We start from the raw sequence: 22,052 nt of genomic DNA on the forward strand, positions 1-22,052 counted from the left end.
TGGGTCAATTATATGTAGCTAAATCAAACAGTGTATTCTCCTGTGCTTTTTAAAAGTCACAAATACGAAGCACACACCTCTGCAGGGGATCAAAACACACTAATGAGTTTCATTAATAAACATGCTGTCCAATACATCACACAGAGAAAAGCCACAATGCATCGAACTACATTGGATGGGCTAGGGCCCCTGGGAGCGAAGAACTAACACTCATAACTTAAATACAATGAAAAATAGAGGAACTATCTGAGGTATTTTATACTATGCTATATAGACTAAAGTTATATATAAAGTTGTTTTTTCAAACAAATAGTGTAGCACCACAGTTCAGCAGCACATTAAAATGGATAGTGAAATGTTTGCTCATTTTTGAGCAATGGCCATTGAATTTCCACTCTTAATGTTAATAATTAGGAAATTAGGATCATGCTGTTTAGGTTTCTTGATCTTTATCACATTGAAGGGAGAGCAAAGATAAAAAAGCATCATGTCTGATCAGTCGATATTATTCCATAAAGTTGGTAAAAAAAATTCTTAAAGAAAGGACAACCACAGAAGAGTTGTGATGTTATGAAATAAAATAAAAGTTTCTTTGGCTATTAAATTATGTAGGACTTTTGATCTCACTGCATTCTTGGTTGGTCCTATGGGAATATTGTGGCTCCTGGTTTTACATTTACATTCAGTCATTCAGTAGACGCTTTTATCCAAAGTGTGTTTTACTAAACACAGCACAGACTCTACTCTTCTAGAAGAAGACTTTCAAATTAGCACAGCATTGAAACCAATGTTTCAAAATCACTAGTCTGCCAACAAAAGATAACATGCTTAAAAGGAGAATTTGATCATTTTTCCTCAGATTAAAGTCATAAACATGCCTCGAATAACTATCCAGTTTTTGATTCCATTGCAAATTTAAACGTAACTAGAATAAAACGTCTTTGTTTTTGATAATGCTCATTTCAAAAATTGCATTTTAATTCCATAATTTAAATATTCTGTTAAAAAATAAAGTTGTTGAAGAAAAACAACTGCATAGCTTGCAACCTCCAATCTAAAAAGGGGGAGTGATTTCAGCACTGGACAGCAACCAACAGATCCAATGACACGAGTGCACCGTAGAGCCAGCACCCATTTACTAAGATAGCAATTATAGCCATTTACAGTCACATTATTTTCTTTCACAGTATATTAACATGAAGGAATTTAGCTTGGACGTCTGCAAATCACAAGTATCCAATTACAATCTACCATTTCATCCTGCAACATTAGCAACAAACATAAGTCAATAAAAGCCCTGCTGGAAAACAAGATGGAATTATTGAAGTGCAGCAGCCATGACCATGAGAGGACAATGATCATCTTTATATAATGAGGTTAATTTACACCCAAGCATGCAGATGCCACTTGTCAATAGATCGACATTGCGGTCCAATGACGCTTTAAACTATGAGTGCATAGCCACTGCACTGTCTATATCATTTTTCAGTGATTTCAATGCCTGTATCTCTAAACCACAGTTTCCAAGCAAGGCAAACAGGCTGTTACCGCTTTTCTGATTTATGGACATCAGCTATCGTTATAATTTACTGGGATTTTCCATGGCAAGCCTCCATGAGTGTTTGTCTGGCTGTAAAAGGACTGCTGGCTCAGATGAATCGATGAGGACAGCCTGACAGTGATACTGCATCTATGAGTTTCACTTACACTGAGTTTACATTAAAAACTGCTGTTTAACGAAATAAAAATAACATTTGAAACAAGTCTAATCTTAACTTCACATATAGCCTGTTTTCTGACTATCTATCTAATGTACAGTATATAACAGGCAAAACTGAAAAGCACTTTTTCATTCTCGCAAGCTCTAATCTGATTGCCTTATGACATTTGTAGTAAATTAAAACTATGGTAATACACATAATCGCCAATTCCCTATAAAGCAGTTACCATCATTTTACTATAATAAAACCATCCACGGATTAATGCCATAACATTATTTGAATATTTTTCCTCAGGTCAGTCTATAATTATGACTCATATATTTAACCCACCCCTAAACAGCAGAACTGAACTTCATATCTTCCTGTAAAAGTGAATGAGACTTGGCCAGAAATAAGGCTACAGAAGAACCTTACAAAAAAGAACAATGATGCACATGATGATACACTGGCACTTTAATATATACTATAGTAAAAAATACCACATTCAACCCAATGACGTGGTAAACAAAATGACATGGTATTTACTATTTTTTATTAAAGGAGGGGGATCAATAAGTAAAGGAAAAGTAACTCGGTGCATATATTCATATATAATACGAATTAACATTAGGCTGAATTCATTTCTGTGCAGTTTTTTAAATCATCATTTCTGTGCATCATTATCATCATTTTGTACCATACAACTTCTTTTAGCAAAAAATAATTCCTACTGATAATTCTGAGCATGGAACTTATATTCCCCAAATGTCCCATTTGACATCTAAATATCTTTAACATAAAAGTTCGTACTTTCCTATTTCCTGATATCTTTCCTCTTTAAGTTGAAGTTTAATGTTTAGACATACGGAGTTTTTCCTCCTCAATGTTTTACCTACATCCAGACCTAATAAATGGTTTTTAGTCCAAATGTACAATTATTTATATCGCGTAAAATAAAGAAAGGCTTACCTTAATTCAGTAACTAGTCAGCTTGTGTACACATCTACTCTGTAAACGCTGGCATGCTGAGTCTCATATTAAATAGCAGGAATATACCATCACGAGCTGTGGCGAGAGGGGTGCTGTGGATCAAACCAAAATTAAACTTGCCCTCAGTACATGGATGTCAAAAGCAGGCATGGGTACGTAATCAAAATAAGCTGACCTGTAAAACAAATCTTCCATGAAAATAAGAAAACAAGCGCATACATATCAGATAATAATTTAGGATTTACCTTCTTTGGACATATTTATCAGCTAACAAGAAATGTTAAAATACTCACATTGCGCCTACACAAACAAATATATTGGCATACTATCCTTAACACACCTGTAAAAGATGTGTATTGTGTAAAAATAGAGTTTCGAAGAGCGCGAAGCGACTTTTATGTTATTTCACGTTGCTTTGCTTCAGTTATAAACAAATCGCTTGATAAATAAAACGAATGAAAACCTATAATGATTGTCATTATTTACGTAAGCATTTATTTATTTACACACATCTTTCAAATTGCGCAAATGCCGGACTTTTATTGTGAAAAGAGGTTGCAGGTTCACTAACCCGGATATTTATACGGAGTTTATGCAGTTTCGTGCTGCAAGTATCATGTTTGTTTAAAACAGTCTTGCATGTTTTGTTTTTTATTCAAAATAATTAAAGAGGATTGGAGCTATTTTGTAGCATTTGTGGATATATCGCATGTTGCAACGCGTTTAGCTTATATAAAGACGTAGAAAAACAGGTAACGTTACTAATGTTTCTGTATTTGTGATAACGTTACTTGCATTGTAAACCTTGATCTTGTTTAACGTTGTTTATAACACTGTAACATTACATTAATTGCGTTTCATTAAAATATGGTTGGCAGTGTTTTTATTATTTGATGTGCTTGCAAACTTTCCCACTTGACTTGCCTTGTGAGATTGTAGGACGAATACAGGTTGGTTGAGACACATTGGGACATTCATTCAATGTCAGAAAGTGTCCCAAACAATTTCACTCTGTATTTAGAGCCACAATATTGGTTGTCCTTCCACATCCAGGTGCTGCAGCCAGGTGAATGTTGGGAGTCCGAGCCCTGTTTGGCATTGGTCTTCTTGTGACGTCACGAGGGGGCTCTGTCCTGACACACACAGGAGCATGTACACGTATTTCCAATAACATCTACAGGAAAGATCTCACTCACAGACCAGCCTGCACTATGGCTAATACAATCAAATACTTGGGGTAAGTGGTTGTCAGGGTCAAGTAAGTGCATGCTATAAAAAGTCCTCTTTAGGTCAGGTTTACGGTTTTTTTCATATACATCCTAATCATCAGAGACAGACTTCACCCACTCTCCCATTATTTATGAAAATGTTAAATTTGCCTTACATGTAGTTTATGACACAACTGTGAAAGTTGTTTGATTATAGGTTTACTGTTTATTTGTCATAACAGACAAGAGGAAGCTCAGCACATTGATGAAGAACTGTTCAACGAGTACAGCTTCAGCGTGGATCAGTTAATGGAGCTGGCTGGCCTTAGCTGTGCCACTGCTGTGTCAAAGGTACACCATTCTGTGATGAACTGTGAGTCACCGTTACAGCTTGTGTAGGGCACTCTTTAGACATCCATTAATGGTAAATCCGTTAAAAGCAGTTGCTTGTCTTATAGGGCTATCCTGTACAGTCTCTGCCCAAGACCCCACCCAGAGTGTTGGTCATCTGTGGGCCAGGAAATAATGGAGGAGATGGACTGGTCTGTGCAAGACATCTCAAATTGTTTGTGAGCGTCTCCTCCTTGACTTCTTAATCGGTGAAAATAAACTAACTGCACCTTTTTTTGCGTAATTTATCAACCTTAATATTTTATGAAGATGTATTGGCTTTATTTATATTGTATGTGGATTTCCCAGGGATATGAGCCATCTGTGCTGTACCCGAAGCGCTCCAACAAACCGCTCTTTCAGAATCTTACCACCCAGTGTGAGAAGATGGATATTTCCTTCCTGACTGAGATGCCTGAGGTACAACCGTTCGATACCACATCATTTATATCAGAGGGGGATCCCATTTTGTTTTATCCACCTTAGTTCAACTAAAATCACCTTTAACGACTCATAGGCTCATTAGCAACTGTGTAACAAACAATGTAATAAATACCCCTAATGTTCAAATTGTTTAAACATTTTGGCATACCCCACTATCATTTTAATGTTTTTTCCCTGTTTTACCTTTGCAGTGAAAATGTCATGTATATGAATTCTACATGTGTATTGAGCAACTACATGGTTACTCCTTCACTTTCTTTTCAGGCTGATGTGATAGATGAAGCCTATAATCTGGTGATCGATGCCATTTTTGGATTCAGTTTTAAGGGGGCCGTGCGAGAGCCATTCGGTGAAATTCTTTCCCAACTGAAGAAAATCACAGTGCCCATTGCTAGCGTTGACATACCTTCAGGTGAGCATACACACGCACACAGTGATGCAAGCAAGCAAAAAATGACCAATGATTTCACTGCAGTCCAACCCTTCAGATGAAAAAAATACTTTCACTCTCTGGGTTCATTTGAGTTGGTTTACTCTAAATGAGTTGTTTTTGGTCTGAATTTAAAGTAATACCAATGTTCTTTCTCTCTCTCTCTCCAGGCTGGGATGTAGAGAATGGCTCTCCTCATGGGATTCAGCCAGACATGCTCATCTCCCTCACTGCCCCCAAAAAAGCGGCCCATCACTTCAAAGGACGCTATCACTTTCTGGGAGGACGATTCGTTCCTCCTGCTCTTGAAAAGAAGTATGAGCTGAATCTTCCTCAGTATCCAGGCACTGACTGTGTGCATCAGCTTAACTGAACAATAAACTCTAGATTGATAACTGTATGATATTTCACTAAGAACAGTTTTGAGTTCTCATACTGATTTAATAGTTATGGCCTTGGTGATTGATCAGTGTCATGTTTAGAGGAATCAATTGTAAAACTCTGTTGCCAAGGATTGTACATGTTGATTTATAAATAAAAACAAGTATTTAATTATAGTTTTGTATCGTTTATTTTTATGAGTCATTGGCCATCACTCGGATGTAATAAATGTAAACAAAGACTTAAAGTGACATCTACATCTGTTAATGAAATATTTTTATACACAAATGTTCATCTTACACCTAAATTGTTGCAGGTAGGTGCATCAGACGTACTGTAGGCAGTTGTGTAGAGAAAAGAGAAGTTGCTCATTTTGTTAATTTTGCAAAAAACTCAAACTTCTCATGCCGCACGGAAGGTCTTAAGACTAAAATGTAACCAAATAAAAGGATTTGTATGCAAAAGTATAGTCTTTATGGACCTTCCATGTGTATTAGAAATGTCAAACTATCAAAAGGCATTCTCCACTGTATGCGTGTAAAAAACTTGACATTTCAATGCTAAATAAATAGTTTTAGAATGCAATTATAGGACGGCAGAATATAACAATGTCTAATACAAAAAAGACACTGTTAGATTAAGCAATAAGATACTAAGACACGTGTTTCTGTCTAGTAAAATAATTTACATTAATCTCCATTCCTATTTTACAGTAAAACAACACAAATCATCAATCCCTATTGTTTACATCTGCCAGGAGTAAACAAAACGATAACCCTTACCAAACCTGTGACCACACCCCTTTTTCTCTCACCAGTACAGTGTCCAATCAGGATCAAGAGTAAAGACATGCAACACGCATCAGAGTGTGACATGTAATCCATGTTATTGATTAATGTCTCTTGACGGCTTTGTGACTGTGTAGATGTTCATTCATCCTTCTAGGAGTTATTACAACAGCCTCTTTTTTCCTCTTGAAACTCACTTATGGGGCCCATATGACCCAGCGTCACAGCACTGATAGATCCTCTGGTGACCTCTCTACTCGCGACCTTCTTGTGGATCGCTGATGGAGAGAACAACAACAAATATTCTCACATTTTATTGGGTTTTTTATTGGTTATTTAAAGTAAGTTACAAAAAGCAACAATTAAGATAAAATACATTTATAATCATCAACGTAAAAGAAGTAAAATGTACCTGATAGAACTTCAAGAAAGGCAGATTCAACATTATTTGAATCCAATGCTGAAGTTTCCATAAAAAGCAAGTCTTTGGACTCTTTTCAGCAAAATGAATAAAGCAAAAAAGTTTTGTCAGTCTTAATTTCCTTCTTTATCCAAAATAAGGGTGTGCATGCTCATATTTTTTTTATTTAAAAAAATTATGCATAATTCGTCAGTTTACGTTTTATTAAAGTGTCTTTTGGGAAAGCTTGATATTTTTAGTAAAAGTAAAAAAAGGTTATGAAGGGTTTTGACAACACCTGCAAAATCTTTGGCTTCTTCCCTTGGTACAGTACGTAGAGTGTCCAGGTCACTTTTATTTCCCACAAGCATGACCACTATATGTGGATCAGCATGATCATAGAGTTCCTTCAGCCATCGTTCAACGCTCTCATACGTCAATTGCTTGGTGATGTCATAAACAAGCAGGGCACCCACAGCACCCCTGTAATACCTACAAGAACAAGACATATGCATAAAAAAAAGACGATACACATTGGTTCCAGCTGTATTGTTACGACGGCTTCCTAACAGCTTCCAACTTTAATGATTTTCATTACAACACAAAGCCTTATATATCGATATATCGATGCAGCAGAAAAGGAGGAACTCAATATCTGTTCACTTTTTTTCTGTTCAGGTTATATTTAAAATATTTCATTCTGAATGTGTCGTTCTCTTACCATTCAGGAGTGTGCATCATATCCATAAACAATTAAACTCACGCTTAAACTGTTAACAGGTTGTAAAAGGAGTGGTTCTGGGTGTGATGCTAAATCATTGACAACAAATTCCTTTGCGCAATGCAGAGAATGATCAAAACTAAAGGATAAAATATGAAAACGTGACATTTGGGTACTTACGCTGATGTAATGGCCCGGTAGCGCTCTAGACCTGCGGTGTCCCAGATCTGGGCCTTGATAGTAACATTATCCACTTGAATGGAGCGGGTGCTGAATTCCACTCCAATGGTTGTGCGGCTGTCGTGATTGAACTCATTTTTCGTAAATCTTGACAGCAGGTTACTCTTGCCAACCCCAGATTCACCAATTAACACCACTGAAAAACAAACCAAATTAGACATTACATTAGAACTTGAGACCAAACTTTCCTTTCACTTAATATGAGAATCATCACTTCGTATTTCTATACCAAGGTGTAGTTAAACAAAAATGTTAGACATTGGTCACTACACAAAAAAATCAGATCTTAAATCTAATGACACAAACTCACCCTTGAAGACAAAGTTGTAGGCCAAATCTGTTCCCATGTTCACCTTGGACTGTAACGTGTCAGTCTGTATTCAGCTTACGTGTTACTCTAGCTTAAAATCCACTGGGAGGAGAAAAGCAGACGCTCAGGTTTCTGTATGGGGCTGAAACCGAACGATCCGTTCTTCTGCTGGCAGATTCCACTAGGCTCTTCTTTGAGTTGCTCTGCAGAGACAGAGACAGTTAGGGTGGGGGAGCAGGTGAAACAGGTAAAACCACTGGCACACATAGACTATGGGAGTGACTTCATGGTCACGTACAAAGCTATTAAATCACTCACCATATTAGTACATGCATACCAGTCTACACATCTGCAAGCCTGAGCCAACCTACGTCATAAAATCAACAATAACGTATCAACATCTCTCTAAACAATAAAAATACAAACGCACATTTTGTAGTAAAAACGCACGTTTTTATTTCAAATGTTTAAGACTTACAAAGAGGGAAGTCTCATGTAAATAATTTTAAATTGCACTATTTAGTACTTTAGTAACTTTTCATCTCCCCCTGCTGAAAAACAAAAGAAACCAGAAATTGCAATGGATTTAATGGCTGTAATGGTTTTAATGTAAACTATAATAGGATTTGTGGGTCTTTACTGGTAATGAAAAGACTCAAATCATTTATTCAGCCTCACGTCATTGAAAACCTGTATGACTTTCTGTCTTCTACAGAACGCAAAAGATATTTTTAAGAACGTTGGAAACCAAACAACATTGACTTCCATTGATGGACACAAAACCACTGAGACATTTCTCAAAATATCTTTTTTGTGTTCCACAGAAGAAAGTCATACAGGTTTGAACTGACATGACAGTGAGTAAATGATGCAAGAATTGTCATTTTTGGGAATTTCGGGATCTCTTTGGAGTTGATTTACAATTTGACATTATTGATATGCTTACGCGTTAAATATATGAACAAGGATAATGGGAATGCCAAACATTTTGTACAACAGACAAAACCAAAGGAGCCATCCAACAAGCTCTAGTACTATGCAGGAGCCTGCGATATCCCACAGAATTTGTGCTCGTTCATCCCTCTGTCCTGTAGGTGGCAGCACTGATGTAACTGCCTGGCGCTGTTGCGTCGAAGGAGAAAAGCGCTTCCGTTCGTTTACACGCCGCTTTCATCATGGCGGCGGGACCGATTTCTGAACGAAATCAAGGTAAATTGTACAAATACTTAATGAGATTGAATGCAGCATGCAGAAACAAATACACCTTTAGCAGAACTATAAAGCGTTTTTGCCTATCTGTTTAGTCGCAACTCAGTGATAGTCATTCAAATTTGCTTGGGAATGATAGATAACAAAAGCTAACTTACATTTGAATGAACTGTTGTAGTAAATCTTAATAGATGTTCATACTACTTTTGATAAAACTATTCATAATAATAATAATCTCAAAAGTTATTATGTATAGTGCTTTATCTTTGTTGAAAGTCTGCTGTTGATTTAGTAAGACTAAACACATAAGTGGCTAATGTTACGCGTAATAGTGTTTTCTTTTTTCCATGCACCATTTTAACCGTGTTTTTTTCTTTCTAGATGCCACTGTATATGTGGGCGGTCTTGATGAGAAGGTCTCTGAGCCTCTGCTGTGGGAACTTTTCCTACAAGCTGGTCCTGTTGTAAACACACACATGCCCAAAGATCGAGTAACGGGACAACACCAAGGTGAGTCCAGCGTCACACCACATCATATATTGACCAAAGGAGAGGTTAGTCAAAGTATAATGTTTATACATTTGTTGCAAATGGCAAACCTTGTAATTTGTGTTTTTTTTACTGTGGATTCACAAAATCTATATAAACTATAGCTGATTCTGAAGTTGTACATGCATGGTACACTGATATTAAATATTCTTTCCATTGTCAAAGGTTATGGGTTTGTGGAGTTCCTCAGCGAAGAAGATGCAGACTACGCCATAAAGATCATGAACATGATCAAACTCTACGGCAAGCCTATACGAGTCAACAAAGCCTCTGCGCACAACAAGAACCTTGATGTTGGCGCCAACATCTTCATCGGCAACTTGGACCCTGAAATTGATGAGAAACTCCTCTACGATACTTTCAGCGCTTTTGGTGTCATCCTTCAGACGCCCAAGATCATGCGTGACCCGGACACGGGCAACTCTAAGGGTTACGCTTTCATCAACTATGCCAGCTTTGATGCCTCTGATGCAGCTATCGAGGCCATGAACGGCCAGTATCTCTGCAATCGGCCTATCACGGTGTCGTATGCGTTCAAAAAGGACTCGAAGGGCGAGAGGCACGGTTCGGCCGCAGAGAGACTGCTGGCCGCTCAAAATCCACTTTCACAGGCCGACCGTCCCCACCAGCTTTTCGCGGATGCTCCACCCCCTCCCAGTGTATCCACGCCTGTCATGACCACGCTCGGAGTTCCTATACCAGGTTAGTTGCTTTCCGTCATCACCTACCCACCCTCAAAACTTTCCATAGGACACAATAGTTTTCAAAATGTTTAAGTGGCTCTTTGTCCATACAATGTAAATATCACTCGCTGTCAAGTTCATTTGCATTTTATATATTCGATTTTATTACATTGCTGCTAGTACTTGGTGAAAAAAATCGGTGCATGATGCATCTTTGAGTATCTCTGTTCGTCTAAAATAATATTTCTAAGAAATCTAAATTTGTTTTGTTCTTTTATGTTATAGGAATGCCTCCTCCTGGTGCATTTCCACATGTTCCTCCTCCTGGTTCAATGCCGCATGGGATGCCCCCCGGTATGCAAATGCCACCTGCTCCAGGAACTGCTGGAGCACAAGGTGGTGCAGGCCCCCCACCAGGGCCACCACCGTTCCCCCCGGCAGGAATGCACCCACCTGGTGAGTCCTGGTTGTTTTATTTCGTTTGGTAAATGTGCACATTTATGAAACATTTCTAACAGGACATTCTCATTTTCTAGGAATGCCACCAATGCCAATGCCTCCATCAGGACCACCGGGTATGGTGCCTCCACCACCTGGATCCAATCAATCAAGAGGACCACCTGGGATGCCTCCTCCACCCATGGGTGTCCCTCCCAGAGGACCATTTGGCCCCCCAATGGGTATGTGTCTTATTTCAAGTGGATCTTTATTTTTTAGTTACAATAAAAAAAACATGTTACATCATTTATTTATGTTGTACCACTTCCTCAGGCCCACCAATGCATCCAGGTATGAGAGGACCACCCCCAATGCCTCCTCCCGGTTATGGCGCTGGCCCTCCCAGACCTCCACCCCTCGGCTTTCAGAGAGGACCTCCCTTACCACCACGTCCACCCGCACCACCAAGGGGTCCAATGAGAGCACCGATGCCACCCTAAACTGTACTGTCAAGACCTTTTTTGAAACCTTGTTTTTATTTACATATTATGTTTTGATGTAATAGGTTGATCTCATGCGTCTTTGTATACAGATTTCTTAATTTTTGGTGATTGTACTTATACAGAATTCACAAGGAATAAACCATTTTATATAACACAGTGTAGTTTTCTTTAGGTTGAAGGTGCTATGAATTAACAGACATCAATTGAAATGGATGTCCGAAAGTCACGTTTGTTTCTCTTACAACTAGTGACAAAATATCTTTAATTGGTCAAACGTTTGGATCACTTGACAAAAATGTTTCTCATGATCTTAAAAATCTTATCTTAGGGTGCATGTTTTGGCAAGTACTTTGCCAACATACTAATTTCTTGCTTTTGGTCAGAACATAATTCCCACAGTTACAATTGATTTATTTCATGGTTTTGATGGGTTTACTATTATTCTAAAAGGTGGAAAAAATATACAACTTTTGACTGGTAGTGCACATGGTGTGAGCTCTAGAAAATACAAACCAAAACTTGATCATCACAAGGTTTTTATTAAAAAATAGGTGAAAAGCTTTATACGCTTAAGCACATAATACAAGTGGGGTGGGACTTTTTAAAACTGTAGTGCCAGTATGTTTGTGGTTCATTACAATGTTGAAAGGACGGTAATGTCTTACAATTGTATGGAAGGTTTAATTAGAAATACTACATTAAAGACACAGTTCATAAACACTTAAGAACGTCATTATTCAGAACTCTCATTTACTTATACAGGCTAAATTAATACAAACTCCTGACACTGAAATTATATTTTACATTTGTAAGAGCGCTACACTTGCATTATGCACAAGAGCTCTCCAAACTTCATTCTTTAGTTACGATTAATAAAACATAGCCTACATACTGTACATGTTTCTCCAAGAATATTATTTTAATATGCTGTGAATGGCAATTGCATTGGATGTCTCGTCAAAAATTCTTTGCAGTAGTTCATGGCACCTACCGCATCCTAAATATGGAAAAAATATTCAGAGCAAAGGCACTTTTTACAGATCATTTTTATAAATGGGCCAATGGAAATATGAAAGTTTATTGATTTGGTGAGTCTTGGCTTTCAATTACATTCCCTCGTGCCTATAAATTCTTTAATGCACAAGTTTATTTCCAATGCATATTACTTACAAAAACAAAACCTTAAGTCTGAGAAAATTTTAAACTGATAACAAGTGATAACATCGAATAAGGCAGCAATATTTCTAGTGGAGTTTAAGAGGTCCAACCTGAGTGTTTTTCATTTGTCTTGAACAACACCATCTGTGACAAAATTTCTGTGCAACAATGTGCACTGCGATTGTTCCTTTTTGAACTTTCCATCGATGCAAAAAACATTAAGCAAAACAGAAGGAAATAAATTACAAAAGGACTTAATTGCCAAAATAAAAAGTTAACCAGACCAAAACCGTGCTGATGCACTCTTTGGTTGTCTGATCATGGAGTCCACGCTCTCGAGATGTCCTCTATGAAATGACTTCAGTGTGACCCGCCGTGGCTTCCACCAGCGTTATCTGCTCATCAGAGGAATCGATCTCTTCTGTTTTAATGACGACGTCACCTTCTGAAAACATGACTACTTCCTCCTCTCCCTCAGTCGCTTCCTCTATACCCACCTCTTCCTGTACAAACACGACCTGCTCCTGGCTCAGATCAGAGGTGCCGTTGGTCTGTCCGTTAGACATGGCCTCCAGTTTCATGCGGTACTCTTCAGCTTCCTGCTCTTTGCGAATTAGCTGTTGTCGATAGGATTGAGCTTTCCTGTTGGCTTCTTGTAACTGCCACTGGAGATGCTCCTGGAGATAAAACCATGAGAGAGAAAGGTGATGAACACACTTGTTCACTTCTATATCTATTTTAGATATTGTTTTTTTATTATTTTTGACTAAAACCCTGCATTCTGTTCCTATCCTGAAACAAAAACATCCCCTTAGTAATTATTAGGGTTAAAGGGACAGTTCACCCAAAAATAAATATTCTGTCATTATTTACTCGAGTTGTTCCAAATCTGTATAAACTTCGTTGTTCTGATGAACACAGAAAGATATTTGGAAGAATGCTTGTAACCAAACAGATCTTGCCCACCACTGACTTCCATAGTAGGAAAAAATAGAAGTCAAAAGTGCACCAGAACTGTTTGCTTTCCTACATTCTTCAAAATATCTTCTTTGGTGTTCAACAGAACAAAGAAATTTATAAAGCAATTTTTCCTACTATGGTAGTCAATGGTGGCAAAGTAAATGAAGAGAGAATTTTCATTTTTGGGTGAACTGTTCCTTTAAGGGTTTAATGACATTCACCGTTTCACCAGCCTCTGCGTGATTGGACGATTCCTCGATTTTCCTTTTACGAGCAGGAGGTTCGGAGTCCTCCACCACTTCCTCTGCAATTTGATTGGTTGAAACTGCCAATACTGTGAGAAAACATGGAAAAACATTTTTAAAATACATGGCACGGCACAGAAGATATTTTTTAACTTTTGTCATTAAAATAAATAATGCTTTTCATCGTCTACTAGTATATACAGCCGTGGAAAAATTAAGATACCATTCCAAACTTTCATTTATTCTGCATTTCTAGATGTATTGTGGCCATTCCAGTCCAATGTCTGTTGAATTTCAACAAAGTCAAACCTCAGGAGTGACATAAAATCATCCAACAGCAATGTGAAAGGCTGACAGCATGACAAGAAACGTGAAAAAACAAGGTCATCACATAAAAATTATACATGTAGAAATATTACTGTTGTATTGCTTAAAAGTGAATATGAACATGTTTTCTTTGCAGTATTTGAGGTCTGAAAAAACACAGAATCTTTTATGTTATTTTGACCTGTTTCTCCAGTTTTCATTTTCTGCCAATAAATGCAAATAGAAACTATATTTTTATTTGAAATTTGGGAAAAATCTTGTTAGTAGTTCACAGAATGAAACAAAAATAATTATTTTACCTAAACACATACCTATAAATAGTCAATTTTGAAGTGGCATCTCAATATTTTCCGCGGCTATATATACACAAATGTAAATACGCTGCACATGTATACACCCTAAAACTATATTTAACCATGTATTTAATCAATGCATTTTTACCTTGTCGTCCATCTTGCATCGTGACAAAGAAAGGCTGACCAAGTCCATTGGTTTGTAGGTTTCCGTGTTGATCTGTTAATATAGTTATAACTCTCTGACCAGATTCATTCACCACTTGCTGGATCCCCGAATCCAACGCGCTAACAGCAATAGCCTCCTCTGTGTCACCTTAATAGGAAACATCCTTTTCAGTCCAATGACTATATTTACAATCAGTAACTAGCCATAACAGCTCACGATATTTTATAAGTCTTGTACCTGAGCTGGTTTTGATGAAGTCGGCGAGGTTGACGACTCCCCCTTGGATGTTGGGAACGCCCTGGATGATGAACTGCTGTGTGCCGCTGCCATTGGTGATTGACATTTCAGCATTTCTGTTCACCTGATTCTGCATTCCCTCCTTAAAGACACACAGATTAGAGCATCTCATCAACATTTAAAATGAATATATCTTGCAATCTGTTATATTTACAGCTGCTTTAGGTCTCCGAGACAAACCTGTAATAGGTGTATAAGTTCGCCATGTTGTATGTCGACTGCGATATCAAAGGCTGACTTGTCAAATTTGCTGAGGGTGTGAACATCAGCGCCATGCTTGATCAACAGCTTGGCAACGCTGTGGTGACCGTGCTGGGCGGCCCAGTGGAGGGCGGTCATCTTCAACATGTCTTTTGCATTGATATCCGCTCCACTCTGAAACATCACAATATCAGACTACTTAATGAAAATACACGTTAAAGATGTGTCATGCGTACAAAATGTGTTAAAGTTAGTTTATATCTTCTTACCTTGATTAATAACTCAACAATGACTTCATGGCCTTCTGTGGCCGCCATGTGCAGTGGGGTCCGGTCTACTTTTGTTCGGGCATCTCTGCTGACACCCGCCCTGAGCAAAACTTCTGCGGTGGAGTAATGGCCATGCTGAGCTGCTAAATGCAACGGAGAAGTTCCAAGCTGCACAAAATATATAAAATACAGGAATAGAAAAATGCAAACGGGTCAGTCAATGCCACTAATGAAGCATGAGAAATGAGTTAAAATGCACACATTTTCAGTCATCAAAAACCAAATGTGGGTCATTTTTCAAAAATCTGGTATTTCATTTCTTTTAAAGAGGAATGTCTGAAGAACAAATAGCGTTGAATCTAGAAATGTATCTTTTTTCTTTCTTTTAAAACAACTGCATTGAACATATCAATTTTAACAACATCTTAGTACAAAACTACTGAAATTGCTAAGGGTCTACTGAAGTTGAGGCACATTAACTTGGACTCAATAGTTAATTTAAAAGATATTATAGTTCCAAAGGAAAATACTGTCTCAGATAAATTAGCAAGAAAGGATTTTTTAGCCATGACCAAGAGTTTAAATATGCAGCATAATAGCTAAGTCTATTCCCTTTTTAGGGCATGTATGTGTAAGTTACAGTGTTGAGTGTAACTAGTTACTAAGTAATTAGTTACTGTAGTTAAATTACTTTTCCTTTAAAAAAGGTAAAGTAAGGGATTACTCTAATTTTTCTGTAATTTAATTAGTTACTTCTGATGTAATTAAACTAAATACTTTGTGTAATATTTGTGTGTGCAATAGTGGAATTGACAGCAAAATTCAAAGTCTAACTTTAAAATCTGTGCTTTAATGTATTATTCTCACATCTGTAATACTTTGGTCAGTTAATAATACTACTTTATGTAGTTTTATATTATTTATTTGAATGAATTAAAAGAGCCGTTTCATGTCTATCCTTGAATCACTTAACTAATCAAGGTTGATGTAGGATATAGAAAGTAATTAGTAATAAGTAATTAAATACTTTTTGGAGAGAGTAATTTGTACAGTAATCTAATTACACTGTTGAATATGTAATTAGTAGCTAGTAGTTAATTACTTTTTCAGAGTAACTTGCCCAACACTGGAAGTTAACACTCTGCCCTAAAAGGGAATAGACTTTTATACTGCATATTTAAACTCTTGGTCATTCCAAAATGCCTAAAAAATCCTTTCTTGCTAATTTATCTGAGACAGTATTTTCCTTTGGAACTATAATATCTTTTAAATTAACTATTGAGACCAAGTTAATGTGCCTCAACTTCAGTAGACCCTAAGCAATTTCAGTAGTTTTGAGTGGAAATGTTCGTTTTGTGTTAAGAGGCGTGGAAATGTCCGCACAGTAACAGACCGGTGTATATTCATGAACGTGTCAAAAGTTAACACCAACAACAACGTTTACGAGTTTATGCAGTGAACCTCGCATTCTTTTAAGAATTTAGCGTTTAGTCGAATGTAATGAATTCTAATTGCAACCGATGCAAACACAGCCTAGTACTTCAATCAGACGGATTCGTGCTGTTTCCAGGCAGACCATTAAAGAACGCGACACGTACGTCTCCCGGAAATCCTGTAAAATTCAACCAATCAGATGACAACTTCAAACATGCTGAAGTGTTTCCAGAAAAGGGTGCCTTATGCACCAGACGTTCAGCCAATGGTCCGTGGGCATGAGTCATGACGTCTGAGGCTAACCTATAACAAGCATCAAATTCTGGCGTATCTGGTCCTGTGTCATCATGTAATAATACCGTTGACAAACTTGACAATGTGGGCAAATAAACAAATAATACAAAAATTCAAACATGACTTGGACATCTAAGACATGTTACCAACCCAGTCAGTAGTGAATGGAGCCCCATTGGCCATCAGCGTTCTGACTTCATCATCATGACCATTGCGAGCTGCTTCTAAAAGACGCTTTCCCAAATCCACCAATGACATCTAGGTAAACAGAGGACAAAAATGGTGAGACTTTAAAGAATTTTATCAAATAAATGTTGAGCAAGCAATCCATCAATGCCAAGGAACACAAAACTTGAATTCTTGACATTTTCATCCCAACAGAACCCCTCACAGACATTCTAATGGATTCAGTGGCTATAAAAGGAATTGTATTGGTTTTACTATGAACTATAACGGCTTCTTCGGGTCTCTTGTGGTAATGTGAATGGTTCTGTGGGTGGGATGTTAACTGGTGATGGGAACCAATGGAACACAATTAAATCTAACTGGAGTAAGTCCCAAACCACATTACATAAAGGAATTTTGTAATGGTTTTAATGGTAAACTATTATGGTTCATAATACCTGAAGAAACACCATTAGGTGTTTCTAATGGAACCCCTTTGAATTTCTGAAATCGCTCAACGAAACATAAATACAAAGTATTTAACAACAACTTGCAAATCCCTTCTTGTTAGAAAGTGACATAAATATGAGCAAAAATAAAACTTTCACGTCAAACAGCGCAGCTTAATATAAAGCTTTATACATAGAAAAAATATACGGATCCGCTAAAAAACAACTGCATCAGTAAACAAATGTTTAATGTTGTTTTTAAAGCTTAAAGGTTGCAGTTCATGTGCCATGTGCATTCAGATGCATGCAGTGTCGAGCTGATCGCATACTTCACAAACCCCATCTGACGCAAAAACTAACGGGATCTTTGCGTTTGATACTCACCTTTTCAACCTGTTTGTTGGAGGTCTATTAGGTGGAAATCAAAGCGCTATATAATGTTCCAGATTGTATTTCTCGACGTCGACGGGCTAAACATAAACATGTCTCTGTGTTTAAGCGCATTCAGATATGGCGGCTGCTTTAACCCCGGAAATAAAACTAACGCCGTTTCGCACCCCGCTGTCGTGTCGCAAAACCTACTGCGATGACTATCTAGACAGGATTATTCGGCATTATAGACGTGTGCTTCCCTTTGAGATGTGCATCCCTCAGTTTTTTCTCCTAATGTAAACGTGTAGTTTATCATTTGATAACCCTTCATGACATATGCTGTATTATATATTTTGCATTATATTCTGCAGACAGTCATGCATATGTTCTGTGGTGTAAATATGACCTTTTAAGACGCTAAAAGATTACGTTTAGGTGTTATCCTTACACAACATCAGTTTATGGGGACTCTTATATGACATTTTATTTTCTACTGTGTGGAAGTCATACTGTATAGGTAGGATTAAAATAATGACTCTTCTTTTTGCAACTGAAAATATTATGTCAAGTTCCAACATTATAGACACTCAAAATGATTTATTAATAGGAATATATAAAATATATTTCCAATATTGCATCAAATACGTATGCATAATTCCTAGGGGTCTAAACGTATATTGAGCAAGGTAATACATACTATACTAGACTAGACTAGACTAAACTAAACTAGAATAGGTTATAACAGTTTTTAAAGGCATACTTCACCCACAAATTAAAATGTTGTCATTTACTCACCTTCGAGTTGTTCCAAATCTGTATACATTTCAGAACATCTGATTGACAGAATCGTCATTTTTGGGTGAAGTACCCTTTTAATGAATTTTGATGACATGGATTTTTGTTTTGCATGATTTTTTTATTTTTACTTGGCTATTTCACTATTTGAGGGTGCGTTTAAGATTGGGAAATGCTTAAAAATGCCGTTAAAACTCAACAAAGGCAATTAGGTTTTGAGACACTACTTTTAAGCGCATACATACATCATGTTGCAAATGCATACATCTAAAATATTTATTGGATTAACATAACATATTTGTGAGATTGTTTATTATTTGAAATTACATGAACTTTCTGTTTTTAGAAGGTATGTTTAGTAATTAGGAATCTTTAAAAGTTTTCTAGAGATTTAGGCTAAAGAAAATACTTTTGCTGAAAAGTCATTTCTAAACTTATAACCAGCTGCGCACCAAAACACCTGTTCTTTGATCAAGCCAGTAAACCACAGGGATAACGTACAACAACAATAAGCATCTCAGGCACAGGTGCCGTTAGAAACAAACTACTGCAAGGTACAAAATAGTTACAACTGAAAAAGAAAATTGCTGGCAGTGACAAAAATGAATGACTGTTATGCATTTGAGATTTTAACTTCAAATTTCAAATCTATTCAACATGGATAAATCAGCTTTCATACGTAAAATGTTGTGTTATAGAAATAAAGACACTTAACACACTGATGTTTTTTTTTTCCAATATTCATTTAGCAGCAATCTTAATTTAATTGGCATCTGACATAATGATGGCAAACAGTAAAGCATTTGATCTTGATTTCATATGGACATTTGTTTAGTACAAAAACCTTTTAGTTAGATTCCAACATCGAATTAGCAAGATCTTGCTTTAACACGAACTGCTTTAGCAGACAATAACTTAATACGTAAAGCATTTTCAGATTTTTGTCATGCCTTTTACGTGCACCTTTATAAATTTGGAGATGTTATGTGCATGACCAGTTAAGCAAACACTAACATAACATCCGGCAGTGAAATACTAGCTATTTAATGTTGTCTTTTGTTATCTGCAACGAATACATCAGTAATGCCATAAATGTTGTAGCACATGTAAGAACAAAGTCTTCACAGTTGTACTGACATTGCTAAACAAGTGAGGCATAATAAAGATACATAAATCTCATAATCAATTCATCAATATCAGAAGCAGAATCGGTGTGACCACAGTGGTTTAAACGACAGAACTGATCATCAAAGTGTCTTATAACAGCAGACTGAAATCTAAGGTATCGATGGTAGCAATGGGCTCCTTCCAGTAGTTAAATGTGGAGTACTTCAGTAACTCCAAATCTTCCTCCTCCTGTGCTGGACGTTTTGAGGAGTTCTTCCCGTCCTTTGACTTGGCCATAGAAATGCCAAGGTCTTCTAACTCCGACAGGTCCAGTGATGGGATGGGCTGCCTCCAAAACAGGAAGGAGCCGAACTGGCTGCTTGTTTTGTCTAACATTTTGATCTGTGCATTAAGAAGAGATTATAGGGTCAGCTTGGCACTACTGATCAACACAAATAGAAAAATCAGTCAACTCAATGTTGCAATCAAATCACAAAGATTTGAATTCGAAAAGATCCTTGACACATGACATCGCTCCCCATTTAAAACCCGTTGACATTTCCTACAGACATCTCCATGTGCTATTTTAAGTTAACTGCATGCTATGTTAAGAGAAACCTGAGCAATTTACATCTGCAAAACAACTTTCATATGTAGGTCAGAGAACTCTTATTATTGAAAAATTAAATAAACAACTAAAGAGTAGGTAATGCGAGTGTTTAATTTATGTGCAAATTATAAATAAATACATATTAAAATGGTCAAAATATGTCTTTATTTAGTGATCTAATTATTTACAATTAAATTCAAAGTGTTACGATATAAAAAGAATGAGAAGAAAGCACATTATCTTAAGACATCCCTTAAGGGTGTTGCATTTACAACACACTCTTAAATTGTACTTATTCTGATTAATAAATTAATAATATAATAATTAACAAATTCCAATCAATTGTTCCCTTAAAACGTCATATCATGGCGTAATTTATCGCTGGTCACACAATGTAATGGCCGAATACGCCCAATCTCTGAGTAAAAACCTTTGATGACGACCATGACCTCCCCCGCATGGTTTTTTTACACAATCTGACACGCACGTTTATTAAAAGAGACCCCCACCCCAAAATAGTGATGGCGCATCTCATGACAAAGCATTTCAGAGATGCATTTGTCCATCGGAAAGCTTTTCCAGCATCAACCCTTAAAAAGGTTCTAAAGCAAATATTTTAACAATAAAAGACAATGGAATGATCTTATCCTCAACCTGCAAATACCTAGAAAGATTAGCCTACATAAATGTTGACATCACGGTTAGGGTTTAACACCAATCACACCAATCACCAATCAATAATTACGAAATACAATGAACCGGATCAAACAAAACTGATCATTATGTATGTTATAAACAAATAAACATACCCTCAGAACGTGAGAAGATATTTTTCAGTTCTGCAGTAAATAAGATTTCAAGAATACGCTGGCAGGTCTGTATGATCCCAGTGTTCTCGCCGGCTGCCTCGTCTCTCAGCACGAACAAACCGCACCCTACATCACTACATGACATTCGTGGGCGATTTGCGTTGGCCCCGCCCACTTCCAGCGCTGTTTCTTGATTTGAAGGGGTCCTCCAGTAACAGGTGCATAATTACCGTCGAATGGGCGTGGCTTTCTATTGTTCTCCTGGAATAACGAAAATAGCGATTCCGTTTATAGATGTATGTTAAATCAGTCTCTGTGGTATCTTTATCCTTTGAAGACCCCTATTTTCTATATGTGGATGCGCCTAATTTGAGATTTAAGGGTTGGTTGGCTGGACTCAGTGTCGATCTAGTTTAGATGATAATCCTTTTAAAAGGCCCGTCTGTTTATGGAATAAAAGATCTTGCATAATTTCATTATAACAATTTGTAGATATTGATCTTGACAGTAGAACGTCCTTAGAGAGTGACCAGTTTGAATATTTCAATTATTATAGTACTATTTTGATAACATCTTTTAATATTTTAAAAAACATTTCATGACATTAATGTAAAATGCACAGACTGAGTAAGCTATCTTTCAGTATAGGCCTAGATGTACTATTAGTTAAAGAATATTTTTCTCCTTTTTCTCAAAATAAATGAAATAAAAACA

At 37.0% G+C, this 22,052-nt stretch overlaps 6 protein-coding genes across 7 annotated transcripts in view; 2 read left to right on the forward strand and 4 right to left on the reverse strand.

Annotated features, from left to right (window-relative positions):
- The window catches only part of oxr1b (oxidation resistance 1b), a 36,364-nt gene extending 33,664 nt beyond the window's left edge, over positions 1-2,700 (reverse strand). For both annotated transcript variants that reach the window (XM_057354933.1, XM_057354932.1), the window contains exon 1: positions 2,670-2,700. The gene's annotated coding sequence lies outside the window, so the exon portion shown is untranslated. The remainder of the gene's footprint in view (positions 1-2,669) is intronic.
- A 558-nt stretch (positions 2,701-3,258) lies between these two features.
- On the forward strand, positions 3,259-5,687 carry naxe (NAD(P)HX epimerase). Its single transcript, XM_057354891.1, has 7 exons — positions 3,259-3,442; positions 3,744-3,927; positions 4,141-4,249; positions 4,357-4,467; positions 4,598-4,708; positions 4,997-5,144; positions 5,333-5,687. The coding sequence occupies exons 2-7, from the start codon at positions 3,761-3,763 to the stop codon at positions 5,533-5,535; spliced, it is 849 nt and encodes a 282-aa protein (XP_057210874.1). The 5' UTR covers positions 3,259-3,442; positions 3,744-3,760; the 3' UTR covers positions 5,536-5,687.
- Positions 5,688-5,711: 24 nt separating this feature from the next.
- rab25a (RAB25, member RAS oncogene family a) lies at positions 5,712-8,200 on the reverse strand. Its single transcript, XM_057354892.1, has 5 exons — positions 8,003-8,200; positions 7,633-7,828; positions 7,030-7,223; positions 6,744-6,824; positions 5,712-6,609 (listed from the first exon to the last, which is right to left on the reverse strand). The coding sequence occupies exons 1-5, from the start codon at positions 8,037-8,039 to the stop codon at positions 6,485-6,487; spliced, it is 633 nt and encodes a 210-aa protein (XP_057210875.1). The 5' UTR covers positions 8,040-8,200; the 3' UTR covers positions 5,712-6,484.
- Positions 8,201-9,122: 922 nt separating this feature from the next.
- Positions 9,123-11,536, forward strand: sf3b4 (splicing factor 3b, subunit 4). Its single transcript, XM_057354890.1, has 6 exons — positions 9,123-9,211; positions 9,593-9,721; positions 9,926-10,462; positions 10,729-10,899; positions 10,980-11,123; positions 11,215-11,536. The coding sequence occupies exons 1-6, from the start codon at positions 9,178-9,180 to the stop codon at positions 11,379-11,381; spliced, it is 1,182 nt and encodes a 393-aa protein (XP_057210873.1). The 5' UTR covers positions 9,123-9,177; the 3' UTR covers positions 11,382-11,536.
- Positions 11,537-11,648: 112 nt separating this feature from the next.
- gabpb2a (GA binding protein transcription factor subunit beta 2a) lies at positions 11,649-18,157 on the reverse strand. The gene is made up of 8 exons (XM_057354889.1): positions 18,030-18,157; positions 17,182-17,289; positions 15,304-15,471; positions 15,014-15,208; positions 14,774-14,915; positions 14,516-14,683; positions 13,724-13,836; positions 11,649-13,219 (listed from the first exon to the last, which is right to left on the reverse strand). The coding sequence occupies exons 2-8, from the start codon at positions 17,287-17,289 to the stop codon at positions 12,890-12,892; spliced, it is 1,224 nt and encodes a 407-aa protein (XP_057210872.1). The 5' UTR covers positions 18,030-18,157; the 3' UTR covers positions 11,649-12,889.
- A 1,353-nt stretch (positions 18,158-19,510) lies between these two features.
- mllt11 (MLLT11 transcription factor 7 cofactor) lies at positions 19,511-21,508 on the reverse strand. The gene is made up of 2 exons (XM_057354994.1): positions 21,339-21,508; positions 19,511-20,321 (listed from the first exon to the last, which is right to left on the reverse strand). The coding sequence occupies exon 2, from the start codon at positions 20,313-20,315 to the stop codon at positions 20,070-20,072; it is 246 nt and encodes an 81-aa protein (XP_057210977.1). The 5' UTR covers positions 20,316-20,321; positions 21,339-21,508; the 3' UTR covers positions 19,511-20,069.
- Between the last annotated feature and the right edge of the window lie 544 nt (positions 21,509-22,052).

This window comes from Triplophysa rosa, linkage group LG16 (assembly GCF_024868665.1).
Source record: "Triplophysa rosa linkage group LG16, Trosa_1v2, whole genome shotgun sequence".
NCBI lineage: Eukaryota > Metazoa > Chordata > Actinopteri > Cypriniformes > Nemacheilidae > Triplophysa > Triplophysa rosa.